Genomic DNA, 22,784 nt, shown 5'->3' with positions numbered 1-22,784 from the left:
ATCATATTAGCATCAACATACATTATTGTTTCATTCAATTTCACATAATAAGGATATTTAATATTTTCAAGTTCAGAAGTCAGAACTCATCACCTGCTATGTAAAAGAGACAGAAGAATGCACAATGGTCAATGCTATCTGGGATCCTTGGGACATCCCTATCCTAAACCCTAACCTTATCCCCTACCTTAACCATTTTAAATGTCAACTTCAACGGGCTAGGGACGTCCCAAGGATGTATCTCTACCTGAAAATACATGATCTAAGTGATTGATAGTTGGTATTCAGCAGTCATAAAGCCTTATTTACTTTAATGAACTACTAAAATAGTGATTTAGTCAGACAGCATAGACAGCAGCTCTACACATTATTGACTGACTGATCCATTCATCCTTCCATCCCTCCTCAGCCTTCCTCTCCTCTGAAGACCCAGTGAGGGTGGAGCTCAGTCAGAGAGCTGTTGAGGGACTGGTTAGGAAGAACACTTCTACAGCCAGAGAGGTGAGAGGTCACACATGGTTTAGATGGTAAATATTTATGTCCCCTTAGTGGTTCATCACGTCAGCAAAAGGGAATATGTTCCATCTATGTTTATTTACATTAGTGCAAATTGTCCACTGATATTGGTGTAATTTCTCACCCCTTTTGGCTGTATGAAAGTTAATTTCCCCTCAGACACACACATTTGTTCTTTTATATAATGAAGGTAATTTGTGTCAAATGTACTTTTCCCCACTCATTCACCCCATCTCTTTACATTGCTTATGGATATTCAGTGGCCTGACTGCATCCAGACTATCAAAGGCCCATCCTGGTAGATCTGAACCTAATGCAGCTTGGAGTGATCAGATGACAGAAGTCACATTTAGGTGCCAGGTGTAACTGAGGCCATAGATGCTCCATATACATTACATTGAGTGTTTTATATAATATGACTAAATGTGTTTCTGTGTTGCAGGGACAGTCAATAAATGGAACAGCAAGGCCACAGAACATGACATAATCAGAGCTGTGGGAGACCACCTCAAGCCCCTGGTAGAGCCGGGGGTGGTGTTTACCACTCCACCACGCCTTCAGCAGGCTGGAAAAGTGGGATTGATACAGTTTTTCATACTAAGGTGGACCAATAGTTTGTTGATTGGTCAGTCATTGGGTTAATTTGTTTTACAATGTGTTCAAATCAAGCTTTATTTATACAGACTTGTCAGACATGGACGCAACACAATGGCTTCACAGGAAAAAACTATGAAAATAAACATCTAGTACACAAATATGAGGATAAAAAACAGAAGACTAACAACTGAAAGACTAATGAGCATTGGAAGGAAATGCCATTGATTAAAATATCAACAATATGATGCAATATCCAACCCAAAATATAACTTGTTTTTTAGGAGGGGCTCTGAAAGACACTATGGGGGTGTCCACTGGAAGTTGACTAGTAACAACAACTGGGACCTAAAAGACACCCACCATGAGACCCACTAAATCTGCCCAAGAAGAGGCAAACAAAAGAAAAACCCACACCAAACTTAAAGACAGGAAGCAAACCAAAAAGGTGGAGCAACTAAAGGTGTTGACTCTCCACATGTATCAAGACAACTGGAGCACTGGGCCAGACACTCTTAAATAGAACCTGGACCAGCTCAGGTGAAACACCTTCCCACTAACGAGATGGACAAGCCGTGTAACACATACTGACTAACGAGGTGACACCAATCAGTGCGTCCTACGTGCTAACGAGCTAGACGGGCTAACGAGCTAGACGCGCAAACGAGCTAGACGCGCAAACGAGCTATACGTGCTAACGAGCTATACGTGCTAACGAGCGAGACGTGCTAACGAGCTAGACGAGCTAACGAGCTATACGTGCTAACGAGCGAGACGTGCTAACGAGCTAGACGTGCTAACGAGCTAGACGTGCTAACGAGCTAGACGGGCTAACGAGCTAGACGTACTAAAGTCCAACCTCAAAACATAAATGGAAAAACCAAAGCCTGTAACACCTTAAGACAACAAATATATCCTATATTTTTGTTGGAAAAGTTTGAGCACCACCAACAGAAAACAACTTCCATTTCACATTATAATCAACTACAATGCTTCACCTTCACCAATATAAACATGGTGTCTACTGGATGTCAACAATTAAAAACAAGAAAAAAACACGTATTTCTAAATAATAATATACAATAGGATTATTTGTTTCTCCTTTTTCTTTCTATAGAATCCTAAATCCCACTAGCTTCTAGAACACTCGTCTTCCTAAAACTCACTAGCTTCTAGAACTCTCGTCTTCCTAAAACTCACTAGCTTCTAGAACTCTCGTCTTCCTAAAACTCACTAGCTTCTAGAACTCTCGTCTTCCTAAAACTCACTAGCTTCTAGAACTCTCGTCTTCCTAAAACTCACTAGCTTCTAGAACTCTAGTCTTCCTAAAACCCACTAGCTTCTAGAACTCTCGTCTCCTTGGAACGAGCCCAAACAAAACTCATCTCCAATACGGCTCAAATACGGAAAAACGTGCAGTCAAAATACATTGTGATCCATGGTAACGCACTAGCTAAACACAAAACTTTTTAACTGCCCACCCTTGAGACAATCAGCAACCAAGTTGTCCTCACCACAGACATGTCTGATTTCAAGAGGAAACTCCTGCAATATCCGTAGTAACATTCCACCTCATTGCAGAGCTTCTCTCTCTTTTCAGTGTTCACTAGATAGGCATGTTGTTGGATCGGGGCCCAGTCCCCAATGTAATGTTCTAGTACATTTGGGTTGGCACATCTGAGAATGAACCCTGATATTTTAAAAGCAGGGCAACAATGTCAATATAATTGTACCAAAAATTGTCAGTTGGTTGCATGAATAAATATCATCAATAAATCGATTACTAAATCTGATCATGAAATGTAAATATGAAATATTTGTTTGCATAGTCATATTTTCAACGTCTTATCAATGACATGTTGCTAGGTGAGATATCCCCAATGTCAAAACACAGTTTTAACGTGTCCTAATCAATAACCAATAAGCAGAAACAGTTGGGATATATTGAAAACCTAAACATAACATGTGCTATATACACAAACATCTGCCACAATAATCATATTACTTAAACAAGCACCTTATAAACTGCACAAGCACCAAAAACACTGTTGTTTTGACAAGTAGCAATAAATCACTGATATCGATTAGGGGGGAAATCAGGTTGTTCGTGCTGTTGAAACTAACACAACTAAAAAAACACATGGAAATGGGAGATATATTTTACCTCACTGGTTAGAGGACAACCTGCAGAAGACAGTCAGCTACATTTTGGAGTGATGCATTTAAATGTAGGGGTCGCTAAACAAAGGAACACAACACTTATTTGTCATAACTCATCGATATCATGTTAAAATCATTTGTGTGACAGGAGGGCGATGAAGTTGCACGTCCTGTTAAAACGAACAGCTCAAAAAGCACACGGAATCTGGGAATAATGTGTACATCCCTGGTTAGAGGACAACTTGTAGAAAGCAGCTAGCTACATTTTGAAGTGTTGCATTTTGATTCAAGTGCGTCACCAACGTGGTAAGTGTAACACAGCTCTTTTTTTGTTAGTCACTTTTTGTTAAATCACATAAATAGTACTCTTCCATTTCAGAGTCTGGATTTTCCCCCTGAAACTAAAATCAATAGAACAAATATAATATAATATTTAGGCAAATATTTAGGGTTCTACATTGTGACATCATTAAAATACTCCTACTGCAATGTTCAAACATTCTACATTGTGACATCATTAAAATACTCCTACTACAATGTTAAAACATTCTACATTGTGACATAATTTCATTGATATCATGAAACAACTCCTTCATGTATTTTCTGATGTTTAATCAGAGATCTGTTATCAGAGTATCTCTTCCCACATTGATCACAGCTAGGAGATTTCTCTCCTGTGTGTGTTCTCTGATGTGATACTAGGCTGGTTAGCCAAGAAAATCTTGTCCCACATTGACTACAGCTATATTGTTTCTCTCCTGTGTGTGTTCTCTGGTGTATAGTGAGATAGCTAGACGTAGAAAAACTCTTCCCACATTGAGTACAGCTATAAGGTTTCTCTCCTGTGTGTGTTCTCTGGTGTATAGTGAGATAGCTAGACGTAGAAAAACTCTTCCCACATTGAGTACAGCTATATGGTTTCTCTCCTGTATGAGTTCTCTGGTGTTTAGTGAGATAGCTAGACGTAGAAAAACTCTTCCCACATTGAGTACAGCTATATGGTTTCTCTCCTGTGTGTGTTCTCTGGTGTATAGTGAGATCGCTAGACGTAGAAAAACTCTTCCCACATTGAGTACAGCTATAAGGTTTCTCTCCTGTGTGTGTTCTCTGGTGTAATATCAGGCCGTCTGACCAAGTAAAACTATTCCCACATTGATTACAGCTATAAGGTTTCTCTCCTGTGTGTGTTTTCTGGTGCTTCTTCATATTGTGTGAAGTTGAGAATATTTTTCCACAATCTGAACAGTGGAAAGATTTCTCTCCTGTGTGTGTTCTCTGGTGTAATATCAGGCCGTCTGACCGAGTAAAACTCTTCCCACATTGATTACAGCTATAAGGTTTCTCTCCTGTGTGTACTCGCTGGTGTTTAGTCAGATGGCAAGATGAAATATAAGTCTTCCCACATTGATCACAGCTATAAGGTTTCTCTCCTGTGTGTGTTCTCTGGTGTATTATCAGGCTGTCTGGCCGAGTAAAACTCTTCCCACATTGATTACAGCTATAAGGTTTCTCTCCTGTGTGTACTCGCTGGTGTCTACTCAGATGGCAAGATGAAATATAAGTCTTCCCACATTGATCACAGCTATAAGGTTTCTCTCCTGTGTGTGTTCTCTGGTGTGATAACAGGTTGCTTGACTGAGTAAAACTCTTACCAGATTGATCACAGCTGTACGGTTTCTCTCCAGTGTGAATTCTCAGGTGTACTTTTAGTGCTTTTAAACTTGAGTAACTCTTCCCACAATCAAAACAGTGGTGAGATTTCTCTCCTGTGTGTGTTCGCTGGTGTATTTTAAGTTCTGATGAAGATTTGCAATGTTTTCCACAGTCAGAGCAGCAGATAGATTTCTTCCCTGTGGGTCTCTGCTGGTGTTTCTTGAGGTGATAGAATCTGGACAGACTTCTCTGACTCGTCAGCATCATGATGTTGAGGCTCCCCAGAGGATCCATGATAGTCACGTCTCTCTCCTGTGTGAACAAGTCAGACAGATAGTTAAAGGCTCACAACAGCAGAAATCCACTGAAAAAGGTGATGCCAACAGCGTAGCCATGATACTGTACAACAATTGACGTCTGTAATGAATGTTAAAATGACTTGACAATTGTCTTAAGACAGTCAAGTGAGCAACAATAGTCATATTTAGTCTTGTTTTCACATTAGTAGTAACTAGAAATAAGTAAAAGGTGTTGAATTCCTAAGCAGTGTGCCAGGCGACTTTTGTTCTCAAATATAGGCACCTTTCTGTGTTTGCTAAAATTGCGACAAGGGCGATGCGCACACAATTTGATTGCAGAAACACCTCCCTGCTAATGCAGAAACCGCTAGTTATGGATGTAGTATATCTGCCTGGAGCAAAAATGGTGAGCAAGTGGCCTAAGCTGTGCCATTAGAGATTCTGGGTTCGAGTCCAAGCTCTGTTGCAGCCGGCCGCGACCGGGAGGCCCATGGGGCGACGCACAATTGGCCCAGCGTCGTCCGGGTTAGGGGAGGGTTTGGCCGGCAGGGATATCCTTGTCTCATCGCGCACTAGCGACTCATGTGTCGGGCCGGGCGCAGTGCACACTGACCAGGTCGCCAGGTGTACGGTGTTTCCTCCGACACATTGGTGCTGCTGGCTTCCGGGTTGGATGGGCATTGTGTCAAGAAGTAGCGCGGCTAGGTTGGGTTGTGTTTCGGAGGACGCATGGCTCTCGACCTTCGCCTCTCCAGAGTCCGTATGGGAGTTGCAGCAATGAGACAAGACTATGTACCAATTGGGGAGAAAAAAGGGGTGAAAAAAAAAATATATTTAACAAATGGTGAGCAAAGATTAGTTTTCACAATGTATTCTGAATATTACAGCACTAGATCAGGAGTGTTACTCAAGGAAACTCACATTAAGCTCTGTGTCTATTCACTAATTCACCACCGTGGGGGAAACTCAGGGGAGTTCTCATAGGCTGACAGCAAAAATAGCCTCCATTTCCAGGTTGATTATGATTATTATTATTATCATTTGACACTACTTTGGATTATAATTGTAAGGCTCGTTTGAATGTCCTGATTTAATATAATATTTGTGTTATTGTCAAATGTACTACTTTATATTTAAAAACGACTTCAACCAGTAAAATGCTCATTGGCTAGTTTTCCATCAGCCTGACATCAGCCTGACAATGAGGTTTTGTCCACTAAGTGTATGCCAAAATGGTCTATAATCTCACCTAACAATAACATAGACCTACTGTAGGACCCATAACTTCACCTAACAACAACATAGACCTAGGACTATAAATCATTTAATATTTTAGGTGAAACAAGGAGACTAAAATGTCTTTGTCATGACAATTCATAACCTGATCACCAGATAATTTTGTGAATAATCCCACTAGGCTACTCTGTAATGTGTTGTCATTCTAAATGTCCTGAATAAAGGAAAATAGCTCTGTGTGTTGTACAATAGCCTATCCATCAAGGAACAGTTCTCTACACATTATGAGCTAAGTATCTCCGTTTCCAAACGGACTAATGAGACCCTACTGTAAATCAAGTAGACAATAACACATTATAAATATCGATTTGTTTGGGATGTTGGATCCAACGTGGAGCACGGCATAACTGTCTTTACCGGTGTAATGAATGAAGAACTACGTTTGACTGGCATGCAGAAAATGATTTCCTGGATCAGCTGATGATAGTTGAACATGTGACTGTAACTAAACAGCTACAGTATTAAGTATTATGTGTAATTATTGAAGAACCGCATTAATGACAGTATCCATTTGGGAGTTGTCAATAAAGTTAAGGTGACTCTCGGTAAGAACCATTGGATTTAGTAAACTGAAATGATTTAGGATTTCTGTGCCCATGAAAACTGTTTTCCCAGCGTAACATAAGGAGACACTAAATGTTACGTAGTTAGAGAGCATTTCGGAGATCTGAATATACAAAACAACTGTCCGACAGCAAGATCCAGTATTTAAGTTAAAGTTCATCATATGACAAGCATAACGTTATGACTATAACTACTGTTCCCTGAAGGAGGGAAACTAGGTACAACATACTATTAAATCCACACGTTATGACTATAACTACTGTTCCCTGAAGGAGGGAAACTAGGTACAACATACTATTAAATCCACACGTTATGACTATAACTACTGTTCCCTGAAGGAGGGAAACTAGGTACAACATACTATTAAATCCACTGGCTTACTGGTGTTCTTCCATGCCGTCCATGGGAGGGGTGCGTCACTTGAGTGGGTTGAGTCACTGACGTTGTCTTCCTGTCTGGGTTGGCGCCCCCCCTTGGGCTGTGCCGTGGCGGAGATCTTTGTGGGCTATACTCGGCCTTGTCCCGGGATGGTATGTTGGTGGTTGGAGATATCCCTCCAGTGGTGTGGAGGCTGCGCTTTGGCAAAGTGGGTGGGGTAATATCCTACCTGTTTGGCCCTGTCCGGGGGTTTCATCAGATGGGGCCACAGTGTCTCCTGACCCCTCCTGTCTCAGCCTCCAGTATTTATGCTGCAGTAGTTTATGTGTCGGGGGGCTAGGGTCAGTCTGTCACATCTGGAGTATTTCTCTTGTCTTTTCCGGTGTCCTGTGTGAATTTAAATATGCTCTCTCTAATTCTCAGAGGACCTGAGCCCTAGGACCATGCCTCAGGACTACCTGGCTTGATGACTCCTTGCTGTCCCCAGTTCACCTGGCCGTGCTGCTGCTCCAGTTCAAACTATTCTGCCTGCAGCTATGGAACCCTGACCTGTTCACCGGAGGTGCTACCTGTCAAAGACCTGTTGTTTTCAACACTCTAGAGAGCAGGAGCGGTAGAGATACTCTCAAAGATCGGCTATGAAAAAGCCAACTGACACTTACTCTTGTGTTACTGACTTGTTGCACCCTCAACAACTACTATGATTATTATTATTTGACCATGCTGGTCATTTATGAACATTTGAACATCTTGGCCATGTGCTGTTATAATCTCCACCCGGCACAGCCAGAAGAGGACTGGCCACCCCTCATAGCCTGGTTCCTCTCTAGGTTTCTTCCTAGGTTTTGGCCTTTCTCTGGAGTTTTTGCTAGCCACCGTGCTTCTACACCTGCATTGCTTGCTGTTTGAGGTTTTAGGCTGGGTTTCTGTAGAGCACTTTGTGATATCAGCTGATGTAAGAAATACATTTGATTTGATTTGTGACTATAATTACTGTTCCCTGAAGGAGGGAAACTAGGTACAACATACTATTAAATCCACACCTCGCTGGAAGCCCCGCATTCCACAGGTGATGAGCGTGAGACTCGGATATATTCCTTAACCTGTTAGGGCTAGGGGGCAGTATTGACACGGCTGGATAAAAAACATACCCGATTTAATCTGGTTACCACTCCTACCCAGTAACTAGAATATGCATATACTTATTACATATGGATAGAAAACACCCTAAATTTTCTAAAACTGTTTGAATGGTGTCTGTGAGTATAACAGAACTCAAATGGCAGGTCAAAACCTGAGAGATTCCTTTACAGGAAGTGGCCTGTCTGACCATTTCTTGAACTTCTTTTCCATCTCTATCATTTACTAAGGATCTCTGCTCTAACGTGACACTTCCCACGTCGTCCATAGGCGCTCAGAGCCCGGGAAAAAACAGAATGTCGTCATTCCAGCCCCAGGCTGAAACACATTATCGCCTTTCTCAAGTGGCCGATCAAGGGACACTGGGCTTATGCGCCTGACCCGACCGCCCCCGCCTTTGGGATTTTTTCCTCTGTTTGCCGAAAAGGAGATTCCCTGTCGGAATATTATCGCTTTTCTACGAGAAAAATGTCGTAAAAATTGATTTTAAACAGCGGTTGACATGCTTCGAAGTACGGTAATGGAATATTTAGAATTTTATTGTCACGAATTGCGCCATGCGCGCGACACTTCTTTACTATTTCGGATAGTGTCTGGAACGCACGAACAAAACGCCGCTATTCGGATATAACGATGGATTATTTTGGACCAAGCCAACATTTGTTATTGAAGTAGCAGTCCTGGGTGTGCATTCTGACGAAGACAACAAAAGGTAATCAAACTTTTATAATAGTAAATATGATTATGGTGAGTGCTAAACTTGCCGGGTGTCTAAATAGCGAGCCCGTGATGCCTGGGCTATGTACTTAGAATATTGCAAAATGTGCTTTCACCAAAAAGCTATTTTAAAATCTGACATATCGAGTGCATAGAGGAGGTCTGTATCTATAATTATTAAAATAATTGTTATGCTTTTTGTGAACGTTTATCGTGAGTAATTTAGTAAAATGTTAGCGAATTCCCCGGAAGTTTGCGGGGGGTATGCTAGTTCTGAACGTCACATGCTAATGTAAAAAGCTGGTTTTTGATATAAATATGAACTTGATTGAACAAAACATGCATGTATTGTATAACATAATGTCCTAGGGTTGTCATCTGATGACGATCATCAAAGGTGAGTGCTGCATTTAGCTGTCTTCTGGGTTTTGGTGACATTATATGCTGGCTTGAAAAATGGGTGTCTGATTATTTCTGGCTTGGTACTCTGCTGACATAATCTAATGTTTTGCTTTCGTTGTAAAGCCTTTTTGAAATCGGACAGTGTGGTTAGATAAAGGAGAGTCTTATCTTTAAAAAGCTGTGAAATAGTCATATGTTTGAAAAATTGAAGTTTTTGTATTTTTGAGGAATTTGTAATTCGCGCCACGCCTATCATTGGATATTGGAGCAGGTGTTCCGCTAGCGGAACGTCTAGATGTAAGAGGTTAATAAAATAAAAATTATTCTCGACCAGGTTGAAATACTATCAGACATCCCCAAATGGGCACATTTATTGACCTACATTTGTGTACAGGCCAGGTAGATTAATCCTACTTCTATATGTGTAATCAGGTGCCCGTCCTTACTCAACATTGACAGGAGTTTCAAACAAAAGACAATGAATAAATTGACAAAACTGCGGGGTAAGGTCTGGGTGGTCTGCCAGGGGTCGTTTCATTTAGTATCCGATTGGGTCGGCATGGGGAATGATTGTATTTTCCCATAGTATGTTGTACCGAAGTTGACCGACTGAAAGGGAGTGTAACTTTGATTATAATTACTCTTCCATGAAGGAGGGAAACGAGGTGCAACACGTGTTTGGCGCTGCCCTTTCCTGGGTCGGTGAAGAGCGGTATTAAATTTAAGGAATAAATCCGAGCCTCACGGTCATCACCTGTGGAAGGCGGGGCTTCCAGAGAGGCACGGATTTAATAGTATGTTGTACCTAGTTTTCCTCCTTCAGGGAACAGTAGTTATAGTCATAACATGTGGATTTAATAGTATGTTGTACCTAGTTTTCCTCCTTCAGGGAACAGTAGTTATAGTCATAACATGTGGATTTAATAGTATGTTGTACCTAGTTTTCCTCCTTCAGGGAACAGTAGTTATAGTCATAACATGAGGATTTAATAGTATGTTGTACCTAGTTTTCCTCCTTCAGGGAACAGTAGTTATAGTCATAACGTGTGGATTTAATAGTATGTTGTACCTAGTTTTCCTCCTGCAGGGAACAGTAGTTATAGTCATAACATGAGGATTTAATAGTATGTTGTACCTAGTTTCCCTCCTTCAGGGAACAGTAGTTATAGTCATAACATGTGGATTTAATAGTATGTTGTACCTAGTTTCCCTCCTTCAGGGAACAGTAGTTATAGTCATAACGTGTGGATTTAATAGTATGTTGTACCTAGTTTCCCTCCTTCAGGGAACAGTAGTTATAGTCATAACGTTAAGCTTGTCATATGATGAACTTTAACTTAAATACTGGATCTTGCTGTCGGACAGTTTTTTTGTATTCAGATCGCTGAAATGCTCTCTACCTACGTAACATTTAGTGTCTCCTTATGTTACGCTGGGAAAACAGTTTTCATGGGCACAGAAATCCTAAATCATTTCAGTTTACTAAATCCAATGGTTCTAACCGAGAGTCACCTTAACTTTATTGACAACTCCCAAATGGATACTGTCATTAATGCGGTTCTTAAATAATTATGCATAATACTTAATACTGTAGCTGTTTAGTTACAGTCACATGTTCAACTATCATCAGCTGATCCAGGAAATCATTTTCTGCATGCCAGTCAAATGTAGTTCTTCATTCATTACACCGGTAAAGACAGTTATGCCGTGCTCCACGTTGGATCCAACATCCCAAACAAATCGATATTTATAATGTGTTGTCTACTTGATTTACAGTAGGGTCTCGTTAGTCCGTTTGGAAACGGAGATACTTAGCTCATAATGTGTAGAGATCTGTTCCTTGATGGATAGGCTATTGTACAACACACAGAGCTATTTTCCTTTATTCAGGACATTTAGAATGACAACACATTACAGAGTAGCCTAGTGGGATTATTCACAAAATTATCTGGTGATCAGGTTATGAATTGTCATGACAAAGACATTTTAGTCTCCTTGTTTCACCTGAAATATTAAATATATAGTCCTAGGTCTATGTTGTTGTTAGGTGAAGTTATGGGTCCTACAGTAGGTCTATGTTATTGTTAGGTGATGTTATGGGCAAATTTGGCAAATACTTAGTGTACAACCCTCTGTCAGGCTGATGCCAAAGAGCATTTTACAGGTTTAAGTGTTTATGTATAAAGCAGTTGATTTGCTACAACAACACAAACAGGACATTCAAACAAGCGTTACAATTATAATCCAAAAGTAATGTGAAATGCACTCATAAACAACCTGTAAATGGAGGCTATTTTTGCAGTCAGCCTATGAGAACTCCCCCGAGTTTTCCCCCACGGTGGTGAGTTAGTGAATAGACACAGAGCTTAATGTGAGTTTCCTTCAGTAGCACACCTGATAGTGCGCTGTAATATTCAGAATGCCTTGTGAAAAACTAAAATCGTCGCTCACCATTTTTTCTCCAGGCAGAGAGAAAAAACTACATCCATAACTAGTGGTTTCCTCATTACCAGATATACTACATCCATAACTAGTGGTTTCCTCATCACCAGATATACTACATCCATAACTAGTGGTTTCCTCATTACCAGATATACTACATCCATAACTAGTGGTTTCCTCATTACCAGATATACTACATCCATAACTATCGGTTTCCTCATCAGCAGGCAGGTGTTTCTGCAAGTGTTTTTGCAAATTGTGTGTGCATCGCCCTCGTGCCGCAATTTTAGCAAACACAGAAAGGGGCCAACATTTGACACCAAAAGTCGTCTGGCACACTGCTTAGGATTTCAACAACTTTAATAACTTATTTCTAGCCTACAAACATCATGTTACTACTAATGTGAAAACAAGACAAAAAAATATGACTATTCTTGCTCATTTTAGGACAATTGTCAAATAATTGTAACATTCATTACTGACTTAAATTGTTGTACAACATCATGGCTACGCTGTTGGCATCACCTTTTACAGTGGATTACCGCTTTTGTGGGCCTTTAACCATCTGTCTGACTTTGTTGTTCACACAGGAGAGATACTTCACTATCTTGGATCCTCTGGGGAGCCTCAACAACATCATGATGCTGAAGAGGCAGAGAAGAGTCTCTCCACATCAGAACACCTCAAGAAACACCTGCAGAGACGAAGATCTCTCACATGGAAATCTTACTGCAAATCTTCATCGGAACTTAAAATACACCAGCGAGTACACACAGGAGAGAAATCTCACCACTGTTTTGATTGTGGGAAGAGTTACTTAAGATCAAAATCGGCCAAACCCTCCCCTAACCCGGACAACGGTGGGCCAATTGTGTGTCGCCCCATGGGCCTCCCGGTTTCGGCCGGCTGCAACAGAGCTTGGACTCGAACCCAGAATCTCTAATGGCACAGCTTAGGCCACTTGCTCACCATTTTTGCTCCAGGCAGATATACTACATCCATAACTAGCGGTTTCTGCATTAGCAGGGAGGTGTTTCTGCAATCAAATTGTGTGTGCATCGCCCTTGTCGCAATTTTAGCAAACACAGAAAAAGGTGCTTATATTTGAGAACAAAAGTGGCCTGGCACACTGCTTAGGAGTTCAACACCTTTTACTTATTTCTAGTTACTACTAATGTGAGGGTTAGGGTTAGGGTTAGGGTTAGGGTTAGGGTTAGGGTTAGGGTTAGGGTTAGGGTTAGGGTTAGGGTTAGGGTTAGGGTTAGGGTTAGGGTTAGGGTTAGGGTTAGGGTTAGGGTTACATCACACAGCTAAACTATGTAGAATATTGGCCTGTTGGAAACTACAACTCCCTACTACATCACACAGTTCAGGCTGGATCTGATGCATCTCTACAGAAACTACAACGTCACACAGTTCAGTCTGGATTGGATTTATCTCTAGAGAAACTACAACTCCCTACTACATCACACAGTTCAGGCTGGGTCTGATTTATCTCTAGAGAAACTACAACTCCCTACAGCATCACACAGTTCAGGCTGGGTCTGATTTATTTCTAGAGAAACTACAACTCCCTACTCCATCACACAGTTCAGTCTGGATCTGATTTATCTCTAGAGAAACTACAACTCCCTACTACATTACACAGTTCAGGCTGGATCTGATTTATCTCTAGAGAAACTACAACTCCCTACTACGTCACACAGTTCAGGCTGGATCGGATTTATCCCTAGAGAAACTACAACTCCCTACTACATCACACAGTTCAGGCTGGATCTGATTTATCTCTAGAGAAACTACAACTCCCTACAGCATCACACAGTTCAGTCTGGATCTGATTTATCTCTAGAGAAACTACAACTCCCTACTCCATCACACAGTTCAGTCTGGATCTGATTTATCTCTAGAGAAACTACAACTCCCTACTACGTCACACAGTTCAGTCTGGATCTGATTTATTTCTAGAGAAACTACAACTCCCTACAGCATCACACAGTTCAGGCTGGATCTGATTTATCTCTAGAGAAACTACAACTCTCTACTACATCAGACAGTTCAGTCTGGATCTGATTTATCTCTCGAGAAACTACAACTCCCTACTACATCACACAGTTCAGTCTGGATCTGATTTATCTCTAGAGAAACTACAACTCCCTACTACATCACACAGTTCAGTCTGGATCTGATTTATCTCTAGAGAAACTACAACTCCCTACAGCATCACACAGTTCAGGCTGGATCTGATTTATCTCTAGAGAAACTACAACTCTCTACTACATCAGACAGTTCAATCTGGATCTGATTTATCTCTCGAGAAACTACAACTCCCTACTACATCACACAGTTCAGTCTGGCTCTGATTTATTTCTAGAGAAACTACAACTCCCTACAGCATCACACAGTTCAGTCTGGATCTGATTCATCTCTAGAGAAACTACAACTCCCTACTACATCACACAGTTCAGGCTGGGTCTGATTTATCTCTAGAGAAACTACAACTCCCTACTACATCACACAGTTCAGTCTGGATCTGATGCATCTCTAGAGAAACTACAACTCCCTACTACATCACACAGTTCAGTCTGGATCTGATTTATCTCTAGAGAAACTACAACTCTCTACTACATCACACAGTTCAGTCTGGCTCTGATTTATTTCTAGAGAAACTACAACTCCCTACAACGTCACACAGTTCAGTCTGGGTCTGATTTATCTCTACAGAAACTACAACTCCCTACAGCATCACACAGTTCAGGCTGGGTCTGATTTATCTCAAGAGCAATGTTGTGAGGGAAAAATCTATGTTAACCTCTTTAAGTTGATATGACTTCGAATGTGTTGAAGGATCTCTTTAAGGTTGAGAAGTTTATGTGTATGTTTGTGTGGGTCTGCAACCACACACCCTCTGGGAAAGACAGGCCAAAGGCGCTTGGCCCAATTCAGGGAACCGTTGATCTACTTCAGAGGAACTGTGTCTAGAGTGATTTCCTGTTGTTTTGACACCTCACTGGAAAACTAGAATAACTAGCTGTTGCTACAGAACGAGACAACCAATTCACAGTTAGTCTGTGTCTCGTTCTCCACACACGTACACATACCAAGATCACGTGTTTTCTATATGCACAAGATAGTTTGACTATATAAGGCTTCTGAACTCCTTGTGTCATCGAGCTCTCGGCCTTCCACCTCAGAGTGTAGGGCTGACCAGCTACTTTATTGCAATTCTTATCAAATAAAGGTTGATTGTTTGAAGAAATGACAAAGTCTCTCCTGATTGGTTAGAATTTTCACCAGAATGTGCAGTAACAATGATAGACCAGACTCATAGTACAGAATGAATGACTGCCCAGTTCAACATCAGTTCACCGTCTCACCTCATACTGTATTGGAGCAGCAGCAGCTGACTGCCCAGTTCAACATCAGTTCACCGTCTCACCTCATACTGTATTGGAGCAGCAGCAGCTGACTGCCCAGTTCAACATCAGTTCACCGTCTCACCTCATACTGTATTGGAGCAGCAGCAGCTGACTGCCCAGTTCAACATCAGTTCACTGTCTCACCTCATACTGTATTTGAGCAGCAGCAGCTGACTGCCCAGTTCAACATCAGTTCACCGTCTCACCTCATACTGTATTGGAGCAGCAGCAGCTGACTGCCCAGTTCAACATCAGTTCACTGTCTCACCTCATACTGTATTGGAGCAGCAGCAGCTGACTGCCCAGTTCATCATCAGTTCACCGTCTCACCTCATACTATATTGGAGCAGCAGCAGCTGACTGCCCAGTTCAACATCAGTTCACCGTCTCACCTCATATTGTATTGGAGCAGCAGCAGCTGACTGCCCAGTTCAACATCAGTTCACTGTCTCACCTCATACTGTATTGGAGCAGCAGCAGCTGACTGCCCAGTTCAACATCAGTTCACCGTCTCACCTCATACTGTATTGGAGCAGCAGCAGCTGACTTGATCGTTGATGCTAATCATCATGTTTGAATCTGAGAGTAAATAGAGCCGACTACACTCTAAAAATGAAGGGTTCAACTGGAGTTGTTCTCAGATCCCCTAAGAACCGTAGGGTTCTTGGTCAATGAAAAACAGCCCCAAAAGGTTCTTCAAAGAACTTGTTAGAAGGTGGGTTCATCGAGGAACCTCCGTTGTTGCTGGACTTCTTCCGGGAACTTCGCAATTACAACTGAAAACGATGGTGACAAGTTTGGATGCGACAACAGTTAAAAAGGTTAAGTTGTGTTGATGTTTGGCTCTGAATATGTCTCGAAATAATGTATTATAATAATATAACATACTAATAATGAATAACGAAGACAATGATGGTTTTCTGTGAATATCTTCCATAACGTTACTATAGTTAATGAACGTAAATATTAGAAAGCCGGGTTTGACCGTCGGCGTTGTATGAGCTACAGTACAGTACCGTTAGCTAGCTAGCTAACGTTATGTCCTAACTAGGCACAACTAGGTTTGGATTATTTCCTCAACTATATTCTTTCCCATATATTGTATATCGTTTCCATAAAGCCAACATGACTTTACACTCATTAACGTAAGTTTCCAATCTAGAGCAGTTTCACTTTTGTGATAACGAAGCTAACGTTAGCTAGTTCATTAACTAACTAACTAACTAACTAACTAAGGACGGAGGGAAATGAATATCTTAGATGGTAGCTGTAGATGGGATTCAAATGCATAATGGTATTAATACAGTGTCTAGACTACCTCTTTTGTATAAATGCCCTTCAGAATCCAAACACAGTATTGCCACGCAGCAAAATGTTGCGTATAATCTTTCAAGTCAGCCTGATAAAATATTGAACAATTTGTGTACAAAGATATCTTGAAATGTGATATTAGGGCTGTATGGCAGTACTGTTACTGTATGGCAGTACTGTATTGGCTAGTGCTTTCTCCAATATGTTCTTCTATTTTACATTACATTGTATGTTGATGCCATTTATCTTTAAATATTGATGTAGTACATTTACAATTACGTAATTTAGCAGACGATCTTATCCAGAGCGACTTACAAATTACAAAGTATATATATATATATATATATATATATATATATATATATATATATATATATTAATGCTTGTAAGACTATTCTTTGACACATTTTCTCTTCCTTTGAAATTCTTATAGGACAGAACATGGACACAATGCAATTGGGATTAAGAAGAAGGTACAGATATGATGTAGGACAGCTGCATTTGAAGTGTACATTTAACCTACATAGCAGTCAATACAAACTGAAATCTATTAGCGTACAAATGTGTGCAAATTATCTTTTCAGATCTTCTCAGAAATGAATCAAGTCCATGGAATGGATATAGACAAAAAGATAATTCAAGGACTATCAGAGGTAGAGAGGCGAGGCAGGGGTGAGGACATCATCCTGCTATTTTGACAGTCCCTGAAGGACAATACAGAAGAGGTATCTGCTCTTATTCCTTCACTTTCTCTAATGTATTTTGTAATAAAATTAGCAAGTGTAGTAAGATCATTGCTTTACTTTACTAGGACTGGAGACCACAGCAGTGATTCTGCTCTTGCCCTACCTCTTCAATGAGGACCCGAGTGGCCTTTATGTCCGTGACAAGGTATGTCTATGCACCAATCATCTGTTTCTTCATAAACATAGGTGTGCATGCTTATATAAAACTACAGCTGAACATTTGTTATGTTCTTTGTTAATTGTTTGTGTATTAATCTTTTCTTACTTTTGTTGACACAGATTTCACCGCTCTTCACTCCTTTACTGCACATCGGTGGAAATCCATTTCACCATGAGAGTGAAATCCCGCTGGCCTTTGACGGGGAGAACATCCAGGCCCTCGAGGACGTCCCCATGGGACTTGGAGCTCTGCTACGGCTGGATGTTTTATTTTATGTTAAATTTCCCCAAAATGTCAGAAGAACACTTATGTTGTTAAGTTACTGTGTTCTGGGGATAAGAGAAGTTGGGGTGAAGTTAACAGGGCCGGTCATAAAGATGGAAAACTTCCTAACATAACTAAGTGGATACAATATACACACTAAAGCTGAAAAATCTGTTTTTAGCATCAAGTCTACAATATTGTTAGTTTACCTATGATTCATTTTTAATGTTATTTTTATTGTACATCATTATTATTTATATATTTTAAATGTCATGAAAAGCACTATACAAAGTAAATGTATTATTTATTAGGGTCTGACATGTCTGCAGAAATGTTGCAATTTGTTTATGTGTTTTGTAAATATGAATTCACATTTGTGGTGCCACTAAATAAACAATGAATTATTTAAATCAATATTGTCAATATTGTTGTTATTAAAATATGTTTTTTATAATGCAGGGAGGGTGGACCGAGAGTTAAAAAAATGAACCCCAAAATGTTCTTTGAGGAACTTATAGGGGTTCCCCCACAGTTTAATGTTCAATTTGAAGAACCCCTAAACTCCAGGAACCTTTACGGGACGCTTCTTCAACATCAACAGCTAGTCAGACACCTTGGTTCACTCTAACTTTATGGAAAAAGGTTTATTCAATAAATCTAGCAACTCCTCTCATACTGGGAACAACCCTACGCCTTAAGGGCAGTTTATTTCAATTAAGGTACCCGGACGTTTTATAGTTTCATCCTTAGGGCAACTTACCCTAAAGTCGACACACTCCCATCAGTTTCTGAGACAATTGCCCAGACTTTGTAGACTGTTTAATAATGCTTAAACCTCATCTTTATCAAATAATCGATTAAAGATACCAACTCAAAACCTACGTTCATCTACATATGGGTTGTTTAAATTGTACCTAATTATATTCCCAGTATTACTTCATCAAATCTCTAGTAATCATTATACACACATACAATTCATCATATTTTCATAGAATCCATATAAAACGTAAGAAATTCTCAGGTAGTCACGACAACCATTCCATTTGCTTTTTCAGGGACTCTCCATAGCAACGAAGCATCTCTCCAAACATCCTCCCAGCAGAACCAAAAATAAACTTTAGTTTCCCAGACAATGACCATGGGATCCTCAACGGTTCTCTAACCTCCCAGAGACCACGGCAAAATCAAGTCTCCCAGGAACTATAGACCTTCCGCTGCTTTCTAAAATATCATCCCGCTTATTATCCACATTTCAATCATCTGATTCAGCATATTTCTATGATACTATGCAAACATCAAATTAAGACTCATTTCCACAACTCTCATATCACAGTCACACAACTCTCATATCACAGTCACACAACTCTCATATCACAGTCACACAATGCTATTCCCAAACATACCTAATCAATTAGTTGTTTTTCAACAATATTTTAACCTGCAGGAATATTTTCACATTTATCTAATGGTTAGTTCCTAGGATAATGAAACTCATACATTTACATCTTTCAATACTTCTAAAATGGGGTACAGGTTTAAAATAATTCCAGGTGCACCGTACCATCTTATACTATATCACAAATGGTCTTAACTAGTAAACACAGATTCTAGTTTTCATCCAGTTCACAGATAGCTGACTCAGCCTCAGAGCCTTCTGACTGGGCCCTGTTTACACCTCCACACAGGAATATCAAATTTATTTCAAATCAAATTTATTTTTATATAGCCCTTCGTACATCAGCTGATATTCTCAAAGTGCTGTACAGAAACCCAGCCTAAAACCCCAAACAGCAAGCAAAGCATGTGAAAGAAGCACGGTGGCTAGGAAAAACTTCCTAGGAAAAACTCCCTAGAAAGGCCAAAAACCTAGGAAGAAACCTAGAGAGGAACCAGGCTATGAGGGGTGGCCAGTCCTCTTCTGGCTGTGCAGGGTGGATATTAAAACAGAACATGGTCAAAATGTTAAAATGTTAAAATGTTCATAAATGACCAGCATGGTCAAATAATAATAATCATAGTAGTTGTCGAGGGTGCAACAAGCACGTCCGGTGAACAGGTCAGGGTTCCATAGCCGCAGGCAGAACAGTTGAAACTGGAGCAGCAGCACGGCCAGGTGGACTGGGGACAGCAAGGAGTCATCATACCAGGTAGTCCTGAGGCATGGTCCTAGGGCTCAGGTCCTCCGAGAGAAAGACAGAAAGAGAGAAAGAGAGAATTAGAGAGAGCATATTTAAATACACACAGGACACCGGATAAGACAAGAGAAATACTCCAGATGTAACAGACTGACCCTAGCCCCCCGACACATAAACTACTGCAGCATAAATACTGGAGGCTGAGACAGGAGGGATCAGAAGACACTGTGGCCCCATCCGATGATACCCCCGGACAGGGCCAAACAGGCAGGATATAACCCCACCCACTTTGCCAAAGCACAGCCCCCACACCACTAGAGGGATGTCTCCAACCACCAACTTACCATCCTAAGACAAGGCCGAGTATAGCCCACAACGATCTCCGCCATGGCACAACCCAAGGGGGGGGGGGGGGGGCGCCAACCCAGACAGGAAGACCACGTCAGTGACTCAACCCACTCAAGTGACGCACCCCTCCCATGGACGGCATGGAAGAACACCAGTAGGCCAGTGACTCAGCCTCTGTAAAAGGGTTAGAGGCAGAGAATCCCAGTGGAAAGAGGGGAACCGGCAAGGCAGAGACAGCAAGGGCGGTTCGTTGCTCCAGCCTTTCCGTTCACCTTCACACTCCTGGGCCAGACTATACTTAATCATAGGACCTACTGAAGAGATAAGTCTTCAGTAAAGACTTAAAGGTTGAGACTGAGTCTGCGTCTCTCACATTGGTAGGCAGACCATTCCATAAAAATGGAGCTCTATAGGAGAAAGCCCTACCTCCAGCCGTTTGCTTAGAAATTCTAGGGACAATTAGGAGGCCTGCGTCTTGTGACCGTAGCGTACGTGTAGGTATGTACGGCAGGACCAAATCGGAAAGATAGGTAGGAGCAAGCCCATGTAATGCTTTGTAGGTTAGCAGTAAAACCTTGAAATCAGCCCTTGCCTTAACAGGAAGCCAGTGTAGGGAGGCTAACACTGGAGTAATATGATCAAATTTTTTGGTTCTAGTCAGGATTCTAGCAGCCGTATTTAGCACTAACTGAAGTTTATTTAGTGCTTTATCCGGGTAGCCGGAAAGTAGAGCATTGCAGTAGTCCAGCCTAGAAGTAACAAAAGCATGGATTAATTTTTCTGCGTCATTTTTGGACAGAAAATTTCTGATTTTTGCAATGTTACGTAGATGGAAAAAAGCTGTCCTTGAAACAGTCTTGATATGTTCTTCAAAAGAGAGATCAGGGTCCAGAGTAACGCCGAGGTCCTTCACAGTTTTATTTGAGACGACTGTACAACCATCCAGATTAATTGTCAGATTCAACAGAAGATCTCTTTGTTTCTTGGGACCTAGAACAAGCATCTCTGTTTTGTCCGAGTTTAAAAGTAGAAAGTTTGCAGCCATCCACTTCTTTATGTCTGAAACACAGGCTTCTAGCGAGGGCAATTTTGGGGCTTCACCATGTTTCATTGAAATGTACAGCTGTGTGTCGTCTGCATAGCAGTGAAATTTAACATTATGTTTTCGAATGACATCCCCAAGAGGTAAAATATATAGTGAAAACAATAGTGGTCCTAAAACGGAACCTTGAGGAACACCGAAATTTACAATTGATTTGTCAGAGGACAGACCATTCACAGAGACAAACTGATATCTTTCCGACAGATAAGATCTAAACCAGGCCAGAACTTGTCCATGTAGACCAATTTGGGTTTCCAATCTCTCCAAAAGAATGTGGTGATCGATGGTATCAAAAGCGGCACTAAGATCTAGGAGCACGAGGACAGAATACACACTCAGAGCCTTCTGACTGGGCCCTGTTTACACCTCCACACAGGAATACACACTCAGAGCCTTCTGACTGGGCCCTGTTTACACCTCTACACAGCAATACACACTCAGAGCCTCCTGACTGGGCCCTGTTTACACCTCCAAACAGGAATACACACTCAGAGCCTCCTGACTGGGCCCTGTTTACACCTCCACACAGGAATACACACTCAGAGCCTCCTGACTGGGCCCTGTTTACACCTCCACACAGGAATACACACTCAGAGACTCCTGACTGGGCCCTGTTTACACCTCCACACAGGAATACACACTCAGAGCCTCCTGACTGGGCCCTGTTTACACCTCCACACAGGAATACACACTCAGAGCCTCCTGACTGGGCCCTGTTTACACCTCCACACAGGAATACACACTCAGAGCCTCCTGACTGGGCCCTGTTTACACATCCACACAGGAACACACACTCAGAGCCTACGAGGCTTTTCTAAAAACTACACTTTGCGTGTTTCACTCACCTCTTTTTTTAAACTACGTTGGAGATGTGGTATCCACTATATATACTATACTGATGGTATCCACTATATATACTATACTGATGGTATCCACTATATACACTATACTGATGGTATCCACTATATATACTATACTGATGGTATCCACTATATATACTATACTGATGGTATCCACTATATATACTATACTGATGGTATCCACTATATATACTATATTGATGGTATCCACTATATATACTATACTGATGGTATCCACTATATATACTATACTGATGGTATCCGCTATATATACTATACTG

General features: G+C 41.1%; 1 protein-coding gene across 1 annotated transcript; it reads right to left on the bottom strand.

Moving 5' to 3' along the window:
- Positions 1-3,391: 3,391 nt before the first annotated feature.
- Positions 3,392-5,217, bottom strand: LOC145875814 (uncharacterized). The gene has a single exon (XM_082971620.1). The coding sequence runs from the start codon at positions 5,215-5,217 to the stop codon at positions 3,847-3,849; it is 1,371 nt and encodes a 456-aa protein (XP_082827746.1). The 3' UTR covers positions 3,392-3,846.
- Between the last annotated feature and the right edge of the window lie 17,567 nt (positions 5,218-22,784).

This window comes from Salmo salar, unplaced genomic scaffold (assembly GCF_965601325.2).
Source record: "Salmo salar unplaced genomic scaffold, fSalSal1 ptg000358l, whole genome shotgun sequence".
In the NCBI taxonomy this organism is placed as follows: domain Eukaryota; kingdom Metazoa; phylum Chordata; class Actinopteri; order Salmoniformes; family Salmonidae; genus Salmo; species Salmo salar.
Note: the sequence above shows the minus strand (reverse complement) of the source record. Positions and strands in the feature narration are given on the sequence as shown.

What these genes read in the sequence shown, in the direction of transcription:
- LOC145875814 (XM_082971620.1), bottom strand. Translation starts at nt 5,217, where the DNA reads ATGGATCCTCTGGGGAGCCTCAACATCATGATGCTGACGAGTCAGAGA.